At 31.8% G+C, this 22,136-nt stretch overlaps 1 protein-coding gene across 1 annotated transcript; it reads right to left on the bottom strand.

Annotated features, from left to right (window-relative positions):
* Positions 1-804: 804 nt before the first annotated feature.
* Positions 805-13,827, bottom strand: LOC131844626 (parafibromin). Its single transcript, XM_059193569.1, has 12 exons — positions 13,470-13,827; positions 13,277-13,385; positions 13,085-13,204; positions 12,657-12,802; positions 12,077-12,302; positions 4,230-4,401; positions 3,760-3,891; positions 3,156-3,330; positions 2,735-2,852; positions 2,220-2,361; positions 1,904-2,045; positions 805-1,570 (listed from the first exon to the last, which is right to left on the bottom strand). The coding sequence occupies exons 1-12, from the start codon at positions 13,598-13,600 to the stop codon at positions 1,534-1,536; spliced, it is 1,650 nt and encodes a 549-aa protein (XP_059049552.1). The 5' UTR covers positions 13,601-13,827; the 3' UTR covers positions 805-1,533.
* Between the last annotated feature and the right edge of the window lie 8,309 nt (positions 13,828-22,136).

Below are 22,136 nucleotides of genomic sequence, written 5' to 3'. Positions count from 1 at the left end.
TATTACTTTTGATTTGTTATACTTTGTTGAAGTCTGTAATATTTGGTTGAAGATTCAACTTGAAAGATTTATATACAACATTATTATTGGAGTACTCTTAGTAGCGTGCTTCTGTTAGTCATATTTGACTATTGTAGTTTGTAAGCAAGTTAATAAAATATCTCCAACAGGCTGCCGATAACCTATGGACTATAAGAAACCGCGCTTAAATAATTTTTCTCAATGGGTATTAGAATAGTGCTCTTGCCGGCGCTAACGGTATATCTATGCTGGCAGATAATTCACCAGTAAGAGTTGAAGGGAAGTCTGATTAGCGGGGTTTTTTTAAGAAGCTATAAAAAGCGCACTTTAATGGTATACGCCGGCAGAGCACCAGTGAAAGAAGATAGGATGAGTATGAAGTCAGCTCAGTTAGCCCACGTGCTGTGCTTGTGTGCCTATCATGGTAAATTGTTCCTGTTACTAACAAGACCATTCTCCCTGATGAGCGGGTATACATAGACTTGTTCAGCCTCTATCAGCTGCAACTGGTAAAAGAACGGTAGTAATACAGTGAAAAGGCGGGATATGCTAAATATAGTCGACATTGATAGGTTTATACCTTACTTTTAATAAAAAATATAGCCTATGTTATTCTGATACATAAGCTATATTACTGTAAAGTTTCATCAAAATCTGTTCAGAAGTTTTTGCATGAAAGAGTAACAAACATCCATATTTACAAACTTTCGCATTTATAATTTTATTAGGATTTACAGTATTTAAATAGTTACACTATAGTAGCATGCACTTCTAAATACAAATAAAAAAGACAATATGTTCAACAATTTATTGTTGTTAATATACAAAGATCACAGATCTTTGAAAGTTTCAATACCATTTAAAGTATTTTGGGATGCCATATGTATTAAAATAAGTAGTATACCGACTAACAGCTTATAAAATGTATGTAAGCTGCAAAATTTGCAAAACGTTAGCAGGCATTACAATAGTGTCTGAATTACGGACGGCACTTGTAATTTGCCTAGTGCAATCAAATTGTCAAATTGGTGGCATCATTTTACAGCGGTCTGTTTAGATAATTATAAAAAAATAAGTTTTTTAATATTTAAAATTTTAATATTGCATTATAATAATTTATAAACGTCATTATTTAAGTATAATTGTATTTTAACATCTATAAATAAAATATATGTTATATAATTATTATTCGAGTTATGTGATATACAGTTAAGGTAATGTTCGTAAAACAATGTGTACAAGAGATTTTATAGTAAGTAATGATCTTAATTGTAATAGGGACTAAAGATTAGAGAGTACAAAATGTATTAGGAGTACATATTTTTGTAATGTCCAACATTTTATACCATTAGACATACATACAAATTATGTGATTGAATGAGATTTTATATTTTTCGACCAAAATACTTCATAAATGGCATGAATTGACTCAGGTCCGTTTTACTTTAAAGGCGTTGTTCACAAATAATAATCTTTTATAATGTGATAGAAATTTAAATAACTACAACATATTTAAAATCTAAGATGTGGTTTATTCTTCCTCATATGCCTGCAACAAAAAAACGTAATTTTAATTTGTATAAATTTATATTATTAATATAAGTACTAAATAATAATTTAAAAAATCTATTCATTATATTATAATATATGTTATTTTAACAGATTTTTTATTCTAAGTTTTAATAGTATCAAACTAGTAAACATTGTACATACAACAATGTAGAGAATTAACTTAAATTACCACCAGTACATTTAAAAAACTGCTTACACATGGTGCTTTGAAATATAGTTGTTTTAGTTAAAATAATGATTATCTATATACTAATGACATAATTTGTAGAATGGCAAATAAAAATTAAAAAGTTTTCATTACAATACTTACTTGTCAAGTGTCTCCCAAAATCCAAGTAAAACGGCGCGATCAAGATGCCGCTTTGTACGACTCAAATTGAGTACGGTGACTGCCCAGCGAGACACGTTCGCGTCCAATTTCATCTCATCGAATTTCAGGTGAAACGCACAAACTGAAATTTTACGTAGATAATTTTTTTAATAATCAAATTATTAAACAAGCACATATTCAAACAGTTATTTATTCTAATGCTATATAAGCATATCTGTCACATTAAAACTACATTTTTACTTTTTAGAGTTTGCAATTGTTGCAATGATATCAAGTATGAGGTAATGATACTCACTATTTGCGAAAATTTGAACGGGATTACCATCCCATGGCCAGCCTTTGAACTGCCAAGCAGGTCCTTGAACAAATACAGCTACAACTCTATCCCATTCAGCTGCTGAAAGTCTAGCTGGATTGTCAACAACACGGTATGGCACCTATAAACAAAGAAAAAGATTACACATAGAGACAGATAAGAAAGAAAAGAAATAAGCTGGATATTGTTATCATATATGTATATGATAACAATATCCAGCTTATTTCTTTTTATAACTACATATATGTATATGTAGTTATAATTTAGTAGTGCAATCATTTTTTTAATAGATTCCTTTGTTCACTTGTACAAAGAAAATATAATTTCTCACAGTTTCGCAATCGACGGTTTATTTTTTAATTCCAGTCGTAATTTAAAAAATTTTAGTGCACACTTATATATGAAGCACCTCTGCTGAAAATGTCGTTTCTAGTGGCAATATTTATGGTTGTGTGTTATTGACTTATAAATTTATGACGAAAATAGGTACAAACCGTAATAGTCGTTGCATTATTAGGCAACTGTTCTCCAGATGGACCTTTCCTCCTTTGCAGTAGAACTTCATTTTCGCGTACTGCACCTTCTGACTTCTTTTGTTCAACTGGTACAAATCTAAAATAAGAATATTAGTGTAAACGTACATTTTACAAAAGAAATGAATGCAAAGTGATTAAACAAATATATTGTCTATTTCTTAGCATGTTCCACTAAATAATAATTGGAAGAGTAATGGAACAAAGACGAATTTATCTTTTTTTTTTTGAGGAAAATGTAGTATGATTGTAGATAATTATGCTCACTTGGTCTTTTCAAAGAATTAAAAATTATTCAAATTTGAATACAACTTTGGAATAATCCGAAAATAAAATGTAACATGCATTACAACGAAATATTATTATTGACAATAATACTTACTTAAAGTCTTGGAGCATTTCCTTCACATTGTACATAGATATGAGAGAGGTAGTAGCAGCCGGTATTATAATGATGGGTGTGCGCGAAGGCCTCTTACCACCTGGTGGTGGCCTTGCTGCCGCCACAGGTAACAATTCTCTTCTACCAGGGGTACTATTAGGTAATGGTCCATTTTCTAAAATGAACAAGTATACTTATTATACCAAGGTGCAATTTCTTTGATGAAAATTATTATTAGTAACATCTACAATTAAAATATAATTTCAAACACGCATACACCCTGTATGAGAGTTTGAAATTATATTATTAATAAAAAACACTAACATAGGACACTTATCACACTTACAAGCTGATCCTTAAAAAGTTATGTAAAATATAGAATGAATAAAGTTATTATAGTATTATTACTATTTATATTAATGTTTTATTATGCTTTATTTTTATTATATAGTAATTAATTAGTCACAGTTAGTAAAACAATACATGAATGAACATATGAATCATTGAAAACATATCCTCAAGTTTACATTTATATACATCATATAATAATGTATATATATGTAAACTTAATAATATAGGTCTGAAGATATCTCGTTTAACTTACGTGGCATTTGGCGTGGGTGACTAGGAGTTTGTGGAGCACGAGCTGCGACTGGCACACTTGGTCCCTCAGTCACTGACTTCAGTGTCATGCCATGATATGTGCCCATGGTATCGATTTTGAATCCCTCGGTTTCTGCACACAAATTTAAATAATGAAGTTACTGAATTAATATATAATATAGATTAGAAAAGTTCTTTGAAAAGTTTACACTCATTCCTGAGGAGATAAAAACCATCACTTCTAAGAATTTCCTTTAATTCTTGTCCCTGACGGGTCTATGTAGTAAACTCTGAAAAAATGTGAGCACAATAGACCTTCCATAGGTTGTAGTGCTACAGGTGCTAATACCTGTAGCACTATAACATATGGAAGGTCTATTAGTATACCTAAAAAATTCCAATTTCTCAATTAAAAAAAAACAGATTTAACTTTTGTCAATTCTTGCTTATGTAATGGATTGCATATCTTACCTTCCTTTTGTCTGATAAATCTTTCCTGATCATATCTGTTGTATTGTGTTTGTTGGGTGGGCAATATTGTAGGTGGCTGTAGAACAACTGGTTGGGGTCTAGGTACTCCTGGCCTCCCCTCTTCTCGGGCTTTAATACTGCCCAAAAGAGCTAATATGCTCTTTGCAAACATCTGCAATTTTATTATTTGAGATCATAAATGTATATTGATACTATAACTTGCCAAACAAGGACTTAAATACAAGCTGATAGTATTTCATAGTTATACATTTGGTAAAAAGGTAAAATTTCCACACCAGGTAGTAATAGAGCAAGAGCCCACGAGTGCCAGACATACGTCATTTTAATAAACGTGAAAGTTCTTGTATGTGTGTCCCCAACACAGGTAAGAACGATCCCCAAATATGAAACCTGGATCGTGGTTCCTTTGGCAGGTACCAGGTAACAAAGGTGTAAAAAAAAACATACCAAATTCGTTATTTTAAGAAACTCCATATTTTCATATATTGTTCGTAGCACTATTATAACTTGCGCTGCTCATTGCCAGACACGTAGTGTGGTTCCAACCCCCCGCCGGACCCCCCTAAACTATACTATTTTAGAAATAAACTTACGTCATTTTAATAAAGCTGAAATTTATATATATTATTGAGAGTTCTCTCAAACTGAGTTTCCTAAATTGCCAGACAGTTTTCTTGGTTCCTTATCATACCAGACTCATTGAAACCGTATATTGGGTAACAACGGTGTATACAATTTCATATCAAATTCGTTATTTTAAGATGCTCCATTTTTTCACATATTGCTCGTAACAGTATTATAACTTGCTCTGCTCATTGCTAGACACATAGTATGATTCCAACCCCCCGCCGGACACCCCTAAATTATATTATTTTACAAATAAACTTACGTTATTTTAATAAAGCTGTAATTTATATATATTATTGAGAGTTCTCTCAAACTGAGTTTCCTAAATTGCCAGACAGTTTTCTTGGTTACTTATCCTACCAGACTCATTGAAACCGTATATTGGGTAACAACGGTGTATACAATTTCATATCAAAATCGTTATTTTAAGATGCTCCATTTTTTCACATATTGCTCGTAACAGTATTATAACTTGCTCTGCTCATTGCCAGACCCTTAGTGTGGTTCCAAACCCCCGCCGGACCCCCCTAAACTATACTATTTTATAAATAAACTTACGTCATTTTAATAAAGCTGAACCTTATATATATTATTGAGAGAACTATTAAACTGAGTTTCCTAAATTGCCAGACAGTTTTCTTGGTTCCTTATCCTACCAAACTCATTGAAACCGTATATTGGGTAACAACGGTGTATACAATTTCATATCAAATTCGTTATTTTAAGATGCTCCATTTTTTCACATATTGCTCGTAACAGTATTATAACTTGCTCTGCTCGTGGCCAGACCCTTAATGTGGTTCCAACCCCCCGCCGGACCCCCCTAAACTATACTATTTTGTAAATAAACTTACGTCATTTTAATAAAGCTGAAATTTATATATATTATTGAGAGTTCTCTCAAACTGAGTTTCCTAAATTGCCAGACAGTTTTCTTGGTTCCTTATTCCACCAGAATCATTTAAACCGTATATTGGATAACAACGGTGTATACAATTTCATGTCAAATTCATTATTTTAAGATGCTCCATTTTTTCACATATTGTTCGTAGCATTATTATAACTTGCGCTGCTCATTGCCAGACACGTAGTGTGGTTCCAACCCCCCGCCGGACCCCCTAAACTATACTATTTTAGAAATAAACTTACGTCATTTTAATAAAGCTGAAATTTATATATATTATTGAGAGTTCTCTCAAACTGAGTTTCCTAAATTGCCAGACAGTTTTCTTGGTTACTTATCCTACCAGACTCATTGAAACCGTATATTGGGTAACAACGGTGTATACAATTTCATATCAAAATCGTTATTTTAAGATGCTCCATTTTTTCATATATTGCTCGTAACAGTATTATAACTTGCTCTGCTCATTGCCAGACCCTTAGTGTGGTTCCAACCCCCCGCCGGACCCCCCTAAACTATACTATTTTATAAATAAACTTACGTCATTTTAATAAAGCTGAACCTTATATATATTATTGAGAGAACTATTAAACTGAGTTTCCTAAATTGCCAGACAGTTTTCTTGGTTCCTTATCCTACCAAACTCATTGAAACCGTATATTGGGTAACAACGGTGTATACAATTTCATATCAGATTCGTTATTTTAAGATGCTCCATTTTTTCACATATTGCTCGTAACAGTATTAGAACTTGCTCTGCTCGTGGCCAGACCCTTAATGTGGTTCCAACCCCCGCCGGACCCCCTAAACTATACTATTTTGTAAATAAACTTACGTCATTTTAATAAAGCTGAAATTTATATATATTATTGAGAGTTCTCTCAAACTGAGTTTCCTAAATTGCCAGACAGTTTTCTTGGTTCCTTATTCCACCAGAATCAGTGAAACCGTATATTGGATAACAACGGTGTATACAATTTCATGTCAAATTCATTATTTTAAGATGCTCCATTTTTTCACATATTGTTCGTAGCATTATTATAACTTGCGCTGCTCATTGCCAGACACGTAGTGTGGTTCCAACCCCCCGCCGGACCCCCCTAAACTATACTATTTTAGAAATAAACTTACGTCATTTTAATAAAGCTGAAATTTATATATATTATTGAGAGTTCTCTCAAACTGAGTTTCCTAAATTGCCAGACAGTTTTCTTGGTTCCTTATCATACCAGACTCATTGAAACCGTATATTGGGTAACAACGGTGTATACAATTTCATATCAAATTCGTTATTTTAAGATGCTCCATTTTTTCACATATTGCTCGTAACAGTATTATAACTTGCTCTGCTCATTGCCAGACCCTTAGTGTGGTTCCAACCCCCCGCCGGACTCCCCTAAACTATACTATTTTATAAATAAACTTATGTTATTTTAATAAAGCTGAACTTTATATATATTATTGAGAGAACTATTAAACTGAGTTTCCTAAATTGCCAGACAGTTTTCTTGGTTCCTTATCCTACCAAACTCATTGAAACCGTATATTGGGTAACAACGGTGTATACAATTTCATATCAAATTCGTTATTTTAAGATGCTCCATTTTTTCACATATTGCTCGTAACAGTATTATAACTTGCTCTGCTCATTGCCAGACCCTTAGTGTGGTTCCAACCCCCGCCGGACCCCCTAAACTATACTATTTTATAAATAAACTTACGTCATTTTAATAAAGCTGAACCTTATATATATTATTGAGAGAACTATTAAACTGAGTTTCCTAAATTGCCAGACAGTTTTCTTGGTTCCTTATCCTACCAAACTCATTGAAACCGTATATTGGGTAACAACGGTGTATACAATTTCATATCAAATTCGTTATTTTAAGATGCTCCATTTTTTCACATATTGCTCGTAACAGTATTATAACTTGCTCTGCTCGTTGCCAGACCCTTAGTGTGTTTCCAACCCCCGCCGGACCCCCCAAACTATACTATTTTATAAATAAATTTACGTTATTTTAATAAAGCTGAACTTTATATATGTTATTGAGAGAACTATTAAACTGAGTTTCCTAAATTGCCAGACAGTTTTCTTGGTTCGACAACGATCAGAGCAAGTTATAATACTGTTACGAGCAATATGTGAAAAAATGGAGCATCTTAAAATAACGAATTCGGTATGAAATTGTTTACACCGTTGTTACCCAATATACGGTTTCAATGAGTCTGGTAGGATAAGGAACCAAGAAAACTGTCTGGCAATTTAGGAAACTCAGTTTGAGAGAACTCTCAATAATATATATAAATTTCAGCTTTATTAAAATGACGTAAGTTTATTTACAAAATAGTATAGTTTAGGGGGGTCCGGCGGGGGGTTGGAACCACATTAAGGGTCTGGCCACGAGCAGAGCAAGTTATAATACTGTTACGAGCAATATGTGAAAAAATGGAGCATCTTAAAATAACGAATTTGATATGAAATTGTATACACCGTTGTTACCCAATATACGGTTTCAATGAGTTTGGTAGGATAAGGAACCAAGAAAACTGTCTGGCAATTTAGGAAACTCAGTTTAATAGTTCTCTCAATAATCTATATAAAGTTCAGCTTTATTAAAATGACGTAAGTTTATTTATAAAATAGTATAGTTTAGGGGGGTCCGGCGGGGGGTTGGAACCACACTAAGGGTCTGGCAATGAGCAGAGCAAGTTATAATACTGTTACGAGCAATATATGAAAAAATGGAGCATCTTAAAATAACGAATTTGATATGAAATTGTATACACCGTTGTTACCCAATATACGGTTTCAATGAGTCTGGTAGGATAAGTAACCAAGAAAACTGTCTGGCAATTTAGGAAACTCAGTTTGAGAGAACTCTCAATAATATATATAAATTTCAGCTTTATTAAAATGACGTAAGTTTATTTCTAAAATAGTATAGTTTAGGGGGGTCCGGCGGGGGGTTGGAACCACACTACGTGTCTGGCAATGAGCAGCGCAAGTAATAATAATGCTACGAACAATATGTGAAAAAATGGAGCATCTTAAAATAATGAATTTGACATGAAATTGTATACACCGTTGTTATCCAATATACGATTTCAATGATTCTGGTGGAATAAGGAACCAAGAAAACTGTCTGGCAATTTAGGAAACTCAGTTTGAGAGAACTCTCAATAATATATATAAATTTCAGCTTTATTAAAATGACGTAAGTTTATTTATAAAATAGTATAGTTTCGGGGGGTCCGGCGGGGGGTTGGAACCACACTAAGGGTCTGGCAATGAGCAGAGCAAGTTATAATACTGTTACGAGCAATATGTGAAAAAATGGAGCATCTTAAAATAACGAATTTGATATGAAATTGTATACACCGTTGTTACCCAATATACGGTTTCAATGAGTTTGGTAGGATAAGGAACCAAGAAAACTGTCTGGCAATTTAGGAAACTCAGTTTAATAGTTCTCTCAATAATATATATAAGGTTCAGCTTTATTAAAATGACGTAAGTTTATTTATAAAATAGTATAGTTTAGGGGGGTCCGGCGGGGGGTTGGAACCACACTAAGGGTCTGGCAATGAGCAGAGCAAGTTATAATACTGTTACGAGCAATATGTGAAAAAATGGAGCATCTTAAAATAACGAATTTGATATGAAATTGTATACACCGTTGTTACCCAATATACGGTTTCAATGAGTCTGGTATGATAAGGAACCAAGAAAACTGTCTGGCAATTTAGGATACTCAGTTTGAGAGAACTCTCAATAATATACATAAATTACAGCTTTATTAAAATGACGTAAGTTTATTTCTAAAATAGTATAGTTTAGGGGGGTCCGGCGGGGGGTTGGAACCACACTACGTGTCTGGCAATGAGCAGCGCAAGTTATAATAATGCTACGAACAATATGTAAAAAAATGGAGCATCTTAAAATGACGAATTTGACATGAAATTGTATACACCGTTGTTACCCAATATACGGTTTCAATGAGTCTGGTATGATAAGGAACCAAGAAAACTGTCTGGCAATTTAGGATACTCAGTTTGAGAGAACTCTCAATAATATATATAAATTTCAGCTTTATTAAAATGACGTAAGTTTATTTATAAAATAGTATAGTTTAGGGGGGTCCGGCGGGGGGCTGGAACCACACTACGTGTCTGGCAATGAGCAGCGCAAGTTATAATAATGCTACGAACAATATGTGAAAAAATGGAGCATCTTAAAATAATGAATTTGACATGAAATTGTATACACCGTTGTTATCCAATATACGGTTTCAATGAGTCTGGTATTATAAGGAACCAAGAAAACTGTCTGGCAATTTAGGAAACTCAGTTTGAGAGAACTCTCAATAATATATATAAATTTCAGCTTTATTAAAATGACGTAAGTTTATTTATAAAATAGTATAGTTTAGGGGGGTCCGGCGGAGGGTTGGAACCACACTAAGGGTCTGGCAATGAGCAGAGCAAGTTATAATACTGTTACGAGCAATATGTGAAAAAATGGAGCATCTTAAAATAACGAATTTGATATGAAATTGTATACACCGTTGTTACCCAATATACGGTTTCAATGAGTCTGGTATGATAAGGAACCAAGAAAACTGTCTGGCAATTTAGGATACTCAGTTTGAGAGAACTCTCAATAATATCTATAAATTTCAGCTTTATTAAAATGACGTAAGTTTATTTCTAAAATAGTATAGTTTAGGGGGGTCCGGCGGGGGGTTGGAACCACACTACGTGTCTGGCAATGAGCAGCGCAAGTTATAATAATGCTACGAACAATATGTGAAAAAATGGAGCATCTTAAAATAATGAATTTGACATGAAATTGTATACACCGTTGTTACCCAATATACGGTTTCAATGAGTCTGGTATGATAAGGAACCAAGAAAACTGTCTGGCAATTTAGGATACTCAGTTTGAGAGAACTCTCAATAATATATATAAATTTCAGCTTTATTAAAATGACGTAAGTTTATTTCTAAAATAGTATAGTTTAGGGGGGTCCGGCGGGGGGTTGGAACCACACTACGTGTCTGGCAATGAGCAGCGCAAGTTATAATAATGCTACGAACAATATGTAAAAAAATGGAGCATCTTAAAATAATGAATTTGACATGAAATTGTATACACCGTTGTTATCCAATATACGGTTTCAATGAGTCTGGTATTATAAGGAACCAAGAAAACTGTCTGGCAATTTAGGAAACTCAGTTTGAGAGAACTCTCAATAATATATATAAATTTCAGCTTTATTAAAATGACGTAAGTTTATTTACAAAATAGTATAGTTTAGGGGGTCCGGCGGGGGTTGGAACCACACTAAGGGTCTGGCAATGAGCAGGGTAAGTTATAATACTGTTACGAGCAATATGTGAAAAAATGGAGCATCTTAAAATAACGAATTTGATATGAAATTGTATACACCGTTGTTACCCAATATACGGTTTCAATGAGTCTGGTATTATAAGGAACCAAGAAAACTGTCCGGCAATTTAGGAAACTCAGTTTGAGAGAACTCTCAATAATATATATAAATTTCAGCTTTATTAAAATGACGTAAGTTTATTTATAAAATAGTATAGTTTAGGGGGGTCCGGCGGGGGGTTGGAACCACACTAAGGGTCTGGCAATGAGCAGAGCAAGTTATAATACTGTTACGAGCAATATGTGAAAAAATGGAGCATCTTAAAATAACGAATTTGATATGAAATTGTATACACCGTTGTTACCCAATATACGGTTTCAATGAGTCTGGTAGGATAAGGAACCAAGAAAACTGTCTGGCAATTTAGGAAACTCAGTTTGAGAGAACTCTCAATAATATATATAAATTTCAGCTTTATTAAAATGACGTAAGTTTATTTCTAAAATAGTATAGTTTAGGGGGTCCGGCGGGGGGGAATGGAACCACACTACGTGTCTGGCAATGAGCAGCGCAAGTTATAATAGTGCTACGAACAATATATGAAAATATGGAGTTTCTTAAAATAACGAATTTGGTATGATTTTTTTTACACCTTTGTTACCTGGTACCTGCCAAAGGAACCACGATCCAGGTTTCATATTTGGGGATCGTTCTTACCTGTGTTGGGGACACACATACAAGAACTTTCACGTTTATTAAAATGACGTATGTCTGGCAGTCGTGGGCTCTTGGGCTATAATACAGAATCAAAATAATTTTCTTATATAATAACAATAGGAATTAATAACCTTTTCAGAATAATATTAAATTTAACAAGATTCATATAAAATATGTTTACTCACTTTCCCATTACTCTGTAATACTGTAGTCCTTGTTCTCCACTGCCTTTCACGACTGATAATGTCTTTGGTAATATCCACATCATAGTCCAGAATAGCTCGTAAATCTGATCCCACAACTCCAAGTGTGTCAGAGTAATCAGTACTCTTAATAGTTGTCCTTTTCTTAGCGAAGCGTTTTGCTTTAATTGCAGCTATTTTTTCAACTGACATGGCCTCTGATAAAGACCTGCAGAAAATAAATGTAATTATATACCTATATAAAAAAATTAAGTTTTTTCTTTTATTAATTTTTTCTTTAAAATCAATATAAAACTGAAATTGATGTAGAAACAATACAAGCAAACATTATTTAGATCTAGTAAGATTTCAAGTTTCATTAATTTTTATTATTCAGAGTTCCTAGTGCTAGGATTATCAGCTTATTATATTTAGCAAAGAAACTTTAATGTATCCTTTTTAAAGATTTACTTGAATTCTGTTAATATGTCAGTAATGGCAAAATTATAATAATTCCGGTAGACTTTTGAAGTGCTTTTAAAAAATAATATTTTAATTGTATACAGACAAGCACAATACTTACTTGATATTGTCAACAGTGACAGATGCTTCTTTTGGAGCATCAAGTCGGGCCGCAAGTTGCTCTCGTACTTTTTGGACATGAGTTTCCTCAATACGAGGCTTCTTTGCCGCAGATTCACCTCCATCATGATCATGTGTTCTTTTGACCTGAGCATTAAAACTTCTATCAAATGAGCAATAAAAACCATTTAAGTACAAATTTGTTATACAGTAACACCCATCCCAAGGTGGAGCATATCCTACATGTACATGATATTCTGTATGTTTCACATATTTAAACATACCCCGCTGTTAACAGGACAAAGTTTTTTTAGTGTCCATTCAAATTCCTTTCTATTCATTATAAACACAAAAACTGTGGATTTTCATTCTTTTATAATAATTACTTAAAGGAAATAGAAAGCAACTATATAAAATATACATGGTTACCTGTGTAGGAATTTCCAGAGGTGCACTCTTATCTATAGAAGCACAGGTGGCTGTTTCTCCATTCAAGTATGCCAACAGTTCCTTACGATCCGGTCGTCGTACAGGTGGTATATTAGCAGCCTATAGAAATATAATGTTCATTACAATATGCCTTCAGTATTCATTTCACTCAAATAATACCTATTTACTTACAGCTGCTTGTCTTACATACACCGGATGTGTCAAATGTATGTTTTTGAGTATAAATAGAAGACACTCCAATGTATAATATTCCTTATTGTGAGATGCGTCTTTACCAGACCTATAAGTGAAAAAATATTTTTATAAATTTCATAATACGCCAACGACACGACGACATTTTTTTGTCGTCACTGAAATCACTTACCCCCACATAAGATAGTTAGTCTTGACATTTTTAGGCCAAGAAAATTCGCCAAATATTATTTTGTTATCGCGCTCTATTATTTCTTTTTTGTTTACATTATACTGGCGTAGTAAACTCAGGGGGTCCGCCATGATTACGTCGAAGCAATGTTGTCGTTTCAGAAGTTTTCACCACGTTTGGTTGATGAATTTTAGTACAACTTCAAAATACAAGAGCATTACACTGCAAAACAATCATTTTTGCGGTTAACTATAGTTAAACAGATGCACATTTATTTCAATTAGCAAATAATTTAAAAGAATTACAAATGTGAAAAAATAGAATATATAGTTAGCTTTTTGACATATTTTACATTCTGTCATACTTCAATCAGTCCTAAAACTGACAGTGCAATAGTAGAAACCACAAACTATGTAGAGACGTAAAGCACAAAGAAACTTAATTTGTGCTGTCTGTTAATTTCAAAGTGAAATGCTACATAGATAACAGATTTGGAAGGAAAAGAGAGACAATGCGAGCGAGCCACTTCTTCCTTTAGAAATATTTTACTTCGTGCTTCATTTGTATTCTGTGGTTTAATCTTCCTTATTACTCTTACTCAACAGATGGCGTTATTTACATAAAGTCATGAATTTGTCAATTTTCTAAATTGTTTCTAAACATGGCTGCCGGTTTCTTCTTTTATTGATAATTTGTGGTTGTATTCTATTAATAGTGAAATAATAAATGAAATAGAGTAAACTGGTAATGTGATAATATGACATAGCGACGAAGTTTGGTTACACAATGATTTCTACTCCAAAGACTGATAAATGCGGACAAGGTAACTTATGCATAACATTTTACTTTTCTTTGTAACTATTTTCAGATGATAGTTTGTGTATATTTCTATTATAATGATAAAATTAATTTATTTGGATTAAATTTATTTTATTATTATGATTTATAGTTCTGTTGGTTATTATACTCAAGCATTATGGACCACCCTTCCATATAAAGTATGATTAATACGTAGCTTTTACGATCATAAATAAACGCAGTGTTTATGCTATATATTTAAAGTATCAACTTTCTCTACAACATTGTGATGAAACTGTTTACCTATTCGAATGAAATTATTTTGGTAATTTGATGATGTTGCTTCTACTAAGCATGTTTTGTATTCATGTACTGTATTTTGTAAATTAGTCACTAGACTAGACGAATGTTTGATTTAAGATTACCAATTTTATTGTAGGTATTTAAAAAAAATATTGGTATCAACAAATAATTTTTATTAATTAGTGTTTCATTCATCGATTTGTTTTAATTTATTTAGAATATATAAGTTTTAATTTATATATATAATGAATAATATAATAATATATTTTTATGACTATACAATCACATAGTTAAATATTCCTATTTTAAAAATGCTGTTACAAGTTTTCTAAAATATAGAACTCTGAAAAATTTGACATATTTGTTTTTGTTACAAAAAGATGAAATAGAACAGTGTCTTTAAACAGATTTTTGTGATGATGTTTAGCTGGGAATTCTAACAGCTCTCTGATGCTACAAGAAGGTCCAAAGGATTAATAAAAATTTAGATTAATTTGTAATAATTTTCCTTGTAGCTTTATTTTCTGTAAAATAGATTATATTATTTGTTTTGACATTACTATCTCAAGTTCCCTGTTATCCTAATGATCTATACTTCAGTACTTATATTACAAAGAGATAAGTATTTACTAATTCATTGTTGTCATACACAACTAATGTCATAGAAAAGGAGCCAATTTAGTGAACTGAACATTTTTAAGGTCCGTAACTGATATGAAATGAATAGATATATGAAAATCATTCCCACTATGAATTATCAAAATTATTTCTTTTAAACCACATATCTGAATATGATTTATTGTTATTAAGTTAAAAATTTACACAAATGTTAAAGATATTTTTTTAACTAGTTATTCAAGTTTCAAGTGGATGTTTAGTGACTAAAAATCCAAGCAAAGTTTTGCTCAGATTGGGGGATTGATCAAAAATATTGGAATGGAAATATCTTACCTTATATCACATGTACACTCTTGTTTTTTTCATCCTTTTATAATGGCAATTTCTATGACAATTACCTAATAATTATTAATTAATTAATTAGTCTGTATTGGTTAAGTCCAAATAAATACATAGTATTGTAGACATGGTAGGTTGTAAAGATGTTTGCTTGTTTAATATCTACTTAATTACAGTTAAATAGCAGGATATAGTTGAAGTTTGTTAAATATTCTCAGTTCCTGTCTAACAGTGTATTGTTTACCCTAGTTATGTATGTCTGTGATGTAATTACAATGATACTGTAAATTTACGGACAGTCTCATGTCAAACCTATAATGACATACAGAAATACATGTAATACAATTTCTACATTAGAAGCCATAATTTTACTTTCACTTTACGCATGAGAAAAAGAATAAAATACCCTCTCGGTATATTGAAAATATTTAGGTGGAGTCATGATAAATGCATCAAAAAGAATAAAAACGTATTTATGTAATAAGATAGGTTATCTAGCATTAGATTTAATAATATTTTTGTATCTAGCTGTTTACTATGACTTTATTTGCTTGAACCTTTGGTGCATAAGCACATAGTTAGTAATCTATACATATAATAAAAATGTCAGTTATTCATTCCTCTTATATGGAAGATATATGAGAAAAAATATTATTGGGGGACAATAAACAATTCCTGCTTGTGATATTTTACCATTTTATAATTACGAGTCTTGGTTATTTATAATACCGATATACGTGATTTTAGAGTTGTAGGAAATCAAACCACTTGCTATTGTACAAAGTCCTTCATCCATTTTCCATTACCAATACCCATTCAGCTGTAGATGTTAGCGGAGTCGTGGTCATCCACGGTAATATTGTGTAAGAATATCGAATGTACGGTAAAGTATAATAGCGCCTTGCTACATCAATAGGTTCGATTCCGTCAATCAGTCGATTAATATATTCTGTATAAATAATTTCAGGACAATTTCACACAGCGTCATCTAGTTACAAGCTAAGCAGAGATTGTGTTAGGGTTACGAGATAACTAATACGTAGGCACATTTTTTTTTGTAAATACATAATATAAGTACATAGGTAATGCCCACGAATATAACCAATCATATTAGGAATGCAAATCTTTGTGCCACTAGATGACCTAGGCCATGGTTATGAATAAAGATCAAAATATTGATTATTAATATTATTAAGAAAAATAAAGATTTTTACCTTACTCTTTATCGTATTTCGTACATAATAGTTATCGCACATGTTTGCAAACTTGCTTCAGTTAAAATTACTCATAATAATTCTCAGTATAGTTATCCAAAATACTCGTACTTAGATAATACTGGATAAGTGTACATGAAATCTATAACAACATGTTACACGAAATAATAATAATATTTGATTTGAATCGTAATTCGTCCGTGGTAATAATTCTTACCGTAACTAATATAATAAATGATAATGTGAAAGTTTACCGAGACATCCATTCTAATATCATTTGTTCTTTTTCAATATTTAATGTGTTTTTCATCTGGTGTCCGCTCTTTTTTCCCACCATCCATGTTTAATTTATTAATTATGTTTACCTGTCAAATTTCATCGCCGTAAGTAGTTTTCGAGATTTCATGATCACTCAGTGATTGTATATAGGTACCTAGAATTTTAACCAGTGCAAATAATTTTTTCTTTTGTGTATATGTATATAGGATTTCAATAGAAATTTTATGTTATAAGTGGTATAAAGTTTATCACCAAAACGTGGAACTATTTTATGTTCGAACAACCAAGTTGTATCACGCTATTGTTCCTGCGTAGGCAAAACTATTTTCCGTGCATATTTTCGGAAAATCTTATATTTATCTTAATTCATTCATTGTATACGAAACATTTGTTGTGGTTCCTAGTTCAAAATGTTTATATTTTGCTTCAAATAAACTAATGATTTCATCGATTCTCTTAAAACGCACCAGTTAAATCTAATTAGTGGCTAGCCCAACATTCATTAATTACCTTCGGCAATTTTATTCTCAGACAGACATTGCTATCTACCCTTAGAAGTTCTTTTTGTAATGGTTATTAAATTATTTTTCAAAACCATGTAAGACTAATAAAATATAAATAGAAGCAAACATATGATATAAGTTTTCCTTCTACTTCGTATATATTTCAATACATGATGAGGTTATTTTTTAGTAGGTTGATGATTTTAAAACTGTTTAAGATCTGTATCACCCTGAGTCCAGCTGGAAGTCTATGTGGTTATGGCTATCGATTTATAATGGTAGTTAGTTACTTATAGCAGCCGGTAAATCTGTAGTACCAATCTCTCTGTAACGGTACTATGCTCGCTTTAGTTCCGTGGCTGTAATCCGCATTCGACATGCCGCGTAATATATAAATCTTAATAATAATTAATGTAGTTGAAAAATGTATATGACACTCCATATAATGCACGGACTATAATTTTTGTGGCTGTGAATGTGAATTTAGACCCATATCCTTTTAAGACAGCAGTTGGTAATTCCTTGTATAACTGTAACTAGTGTGCTAAATATCTACAATATATTACTTATAACACAGTGAAAACATTTAACCTGTATATATAATTGTATATATGGAACTACTTACATAAGTCTGCGTGCAAAATAGAAACGCATTGTTGAAACGTCCATATTAAATTAGTCACATTACCGTGTGTTTTATTTATATTAAGTTCTTTTTGTACGTAGTGAAAGTTCTGCTATTCCATAAAAAGGATCGCTATATTTGTATCACTTCTAAATATTGTTAACTTAGTCATTGTCGAATATAATTAATTATATTATCATAATTTTTAACCATTCAATGTACGTATGCTTCTGTTTAGTAAAATATTCATTGGACTAAATTAATTTTCAGTATAGTTGACATTATCAAAGTATTTAAAAACACATCTTTGCATTTTTGGATGTATCGCGTACTATTGGATTACTGTGTAAATCTATATATTAGGTACATAGAAAGAGCTGATTTTGTTATGAGGAAAGTAAACTCCGGAATGACTCCACCGCGTTCAGAAATTCTTTTACTGTTTCAAAGGTATATTATTCCAAAGTATCAGAACTTATATATTATGTAAATCTATACGAAATTCATAAAATTAAGTGTACACAGGCGACCCAGGTTATTAGTTATGAGAATAAATTTCATAACATCGAAATGATTTTAATGACTGAACTTATCCAACATCTTAAATTGCGTTTCCGATTACTCTGAAATGAAATAATGATGATAAGTCAATACTTTATTTTTCGGATATTTCTGTTAGTGCTATATTTTAAATAGAGATCATAGTTTAAAAACTTGTAAATAAAAAACACTAACATAAAAAGACACGTACATTTGTTCTATAATTAATTAAAGTTCTGCAAATATTGTTATTCCGTAAGACTACTCATATTTCATACTTCGCCTCGGCTATAGAGCCCCGTTAGGAACCCATTTGCACTTGCTTCATGTAGCCTCGATTACTCTAAGCTATTTACATAACGTCTTCAATGCAAATGTCCGTTTGAGTGCGCCAATTCAATTCTCTTCAGTATATCTTGATTTGCTTTGATGACTTTTGTTATGACAGTAGGTATATTTACCTTGATCTGTTTTGTTTGTAAGGAAAAAGTATTGGGCTTAGTCATATTGTATAAAATGTGAAAAAATAGACATACAGTGTATATATATATATAAGCTAGTGTATTGAAAAAATGTTGCAAATATAGCTTATGTATAGAAAATTACAGGATAAGAGGCATGACATCTTAGTTCTCCGGAATGAATCCTTAGGTACGGAACGCATGATTGATGTCCGTAGTGTTGTTCATATTACACAGGCGATAGTTACCATTTACCATCAATTAGGTAAAAAAAATGTGCAATATTCGATCTTACGAATGTTATTTATGTAAATTTTTACTCTACTTGATACATTCTACTATCACGATTAGTTTTTGTAACACGTAATTAGCAATTTAATGAGTTTCTTGGTAATGATCAACTGAAATGTCTATTGTCTAACAAGTTCATTTGTTATATGTGTATTATTTAACAAGTTCATTCGTAACTTTTATCATTTAGCAAAACTGAATTAGTACTGAGTTCATATTTTCTGCATGTACTGGGCTTATACTGCTATAACAGTTATTTTAATTGATTTCATGAAAGAAAAAGTTCCTAAAAATAACTCAATCACTAGAAGCTATTTTTGATCGCTTACACGTTTATTTCAACTGATATGTTAGTAATGTATGCTGAAGGTCGACGGTGTTGAAAAAGTTTGATATTAAGATGACCTTAGCCTAATGGTTGAGGTTACTTAGTAATTATTGAAATACAATAATTATTTAATGTTTTGATCCAGCGATTTAGCCTTCTATCGAACTCTTTATTTATAGCCATAGGGCTAATAGCTATAACTATATATCCTCTGTTCTGTAAGCAATGCTGTGCGGTTGCGCAATCAACACCAAGTGTATTCCGGCCTTAACCACTCTTGGGAAGGGAAATGAATTAATCGTGATTTCTAAAAGTTTTCTAACATAATTTCCATTATTACTTGGAACATGTTTTAACTTAGAAATATATTCAACGGGTTTTTAATTTGATTTTGTTGTACCAAATTCCATGATTTTATAAATGTCCAAATTATTATTACATAAAAGGTTCTCTATAATGCCAGTATTAATTGATTGCTATAATACTTTAATAGTTTCTTGAGATTGATTTCAATGGACCTTCACACGAGTTTGGCCTTCCTGTTCTATCGACGAAATAGTTACATTGTTTTTTGAACGTGAGACGACGAGTATCAATAGCTACAAATTTACCTAAAGTTCCGCAATATCGAATTTTTAATCGGTGAATTAGTTTAGTTCATATTAAAAAAACGATTATGATGTAATTTTTATTGTCATTGTCAAAGCCGTGCTGCAACGCAGTTTTGAACTGCAACAATAATTTATTTCAACATACCAATTTCTTACTGCATAGTCATGATGAGATGCTATTACCCTCACCGCAATATTGAGTAAACTTGGCTGTAAGAGATTGCTTGAATTGCAGGTTTTGTAATTTTAGGTCAAATAAAATGTTGATCATAACTAAATTCAGCAATTATAGCACTCAAATTACTAACTAGTCTTTGCACTTGGAATCAACAGTAAAATGGTATTTAGTAAATTTCCAATAAGTCGTTAATACCGTTCTTGGGTGTAATGATCGGGTTAGCTACCTAGAATCGTATCCCGTTAGACTAGGTAGGTATCACGATCGTTGCTAGTTTATTGGAAAGCGAGGCGCACGTGGCCGGTGGTCGAGCCGCTGCGAGCTCTACATTATTTACTCCCAACGAACAAAATCCACAAAATAAGTAATACCCTACAAAATAAACATTTCAATTATATATATTCAATTTTAACATTTAATATCCAAAATCCATACAAATTTTCACAATATCCTTTTGGGAAATAGTTCAATATGATAGAAAGTTATAGAAATCCTCAATAACTGGTATTCGTTAATGTAGCATCTTATATATGCAATAATAGGCAAAAAAAATACTATCCTAATGTTCTTATCTAACATAATTAATAAGAACTAACTGTGTATACTACCCGCGACTTCGTCCGCGTAGAAATTAACTTAATTTTTCTAAAAGAAATGTAGTCTAAGTTACTCCTTATTACATCAGCTACCTGCCAAAAAAAGTGCCGTCAAAATTGATCCAGCCATTTCAGAGATTAGCCAGAACAAGCAAACAGACCGACAGATATTTATATATAGGCAAAAATGGTAAAAAAATGATATTTTGGTGCTTGTACCGTATTTATATGCATGTACCTAGTAAAAAACTGTTATTTCAATATTACAAATAGACGCTATTTTTATTTATATGTATAGATATAAAATATAGTAATTATATGCATCTCCATCCTTTTGGCCTTTTTTTTGTTATTTGAGATCAGTTAGCACACATAACCTGCGTATGATTTTTGAATTTGTACCATGATATGCAATTCTGAATTTGTCTTGTCCGCGTTGTAGACAAAATTACCGTTCGTATGTCTCTATTATATTGTATAATAATATCTGTGTTAAGTCATTGTATTGGAGATGAACGTTCAGTTTATTTAGTAGGTAGCTGTTGAGTTTGTAACTGTGACACCAATTATTCTTAATACTTATTCGTTGGATTTCACAATTCTCGTGTCATCACATTACGGTTACATTTTCAAATAATCTTCTCATTAAATAATTATATAAGTACTTTATATACCATATTTATAGCTTTAAATAGTTTTAAATTTTAGCCTCTTATTATAGCTTCTTTATACTTACAAAAGAAACAAATTGTACGTCATCGCATAAGGATACGATTTGTATGTTTTCATTTATTTGAAGTATTTTTTATACGAACAATGTGACTATACAATATAAAACATTATGATAAAAAAAAAATTACCAAATAATAAATAATTTTACTAAATAATCGTGTTGATTAATTTAAATTTTAAACTGATTCAGATGACTATTTGAGTAGGTAATTCAAATAGTCATCTGAATCACATTAAAATTTGCGTAAACG

The sequence above is a fragment of the Achroia grisella genome, unplaced genomic scaffold (genome assembly GCF_030625045.1).
Source record: "Achroia grisella isolate CSIRO2021 unplaced genomic scaffold, CSIRO_AGI_Agris_v1 utg402, whole genome shotgun sequence".
NCBI classification, from domain to species: domain Eukaryota; kingdom Metazoa; phylum Arthropoda; class Insecta; order Lepidoptera; family Pyralidae; genus Achroia; species Achroia grisella.
This window is presented reverse-complemented; position numbering and strand designations above follow the sequence as displayed.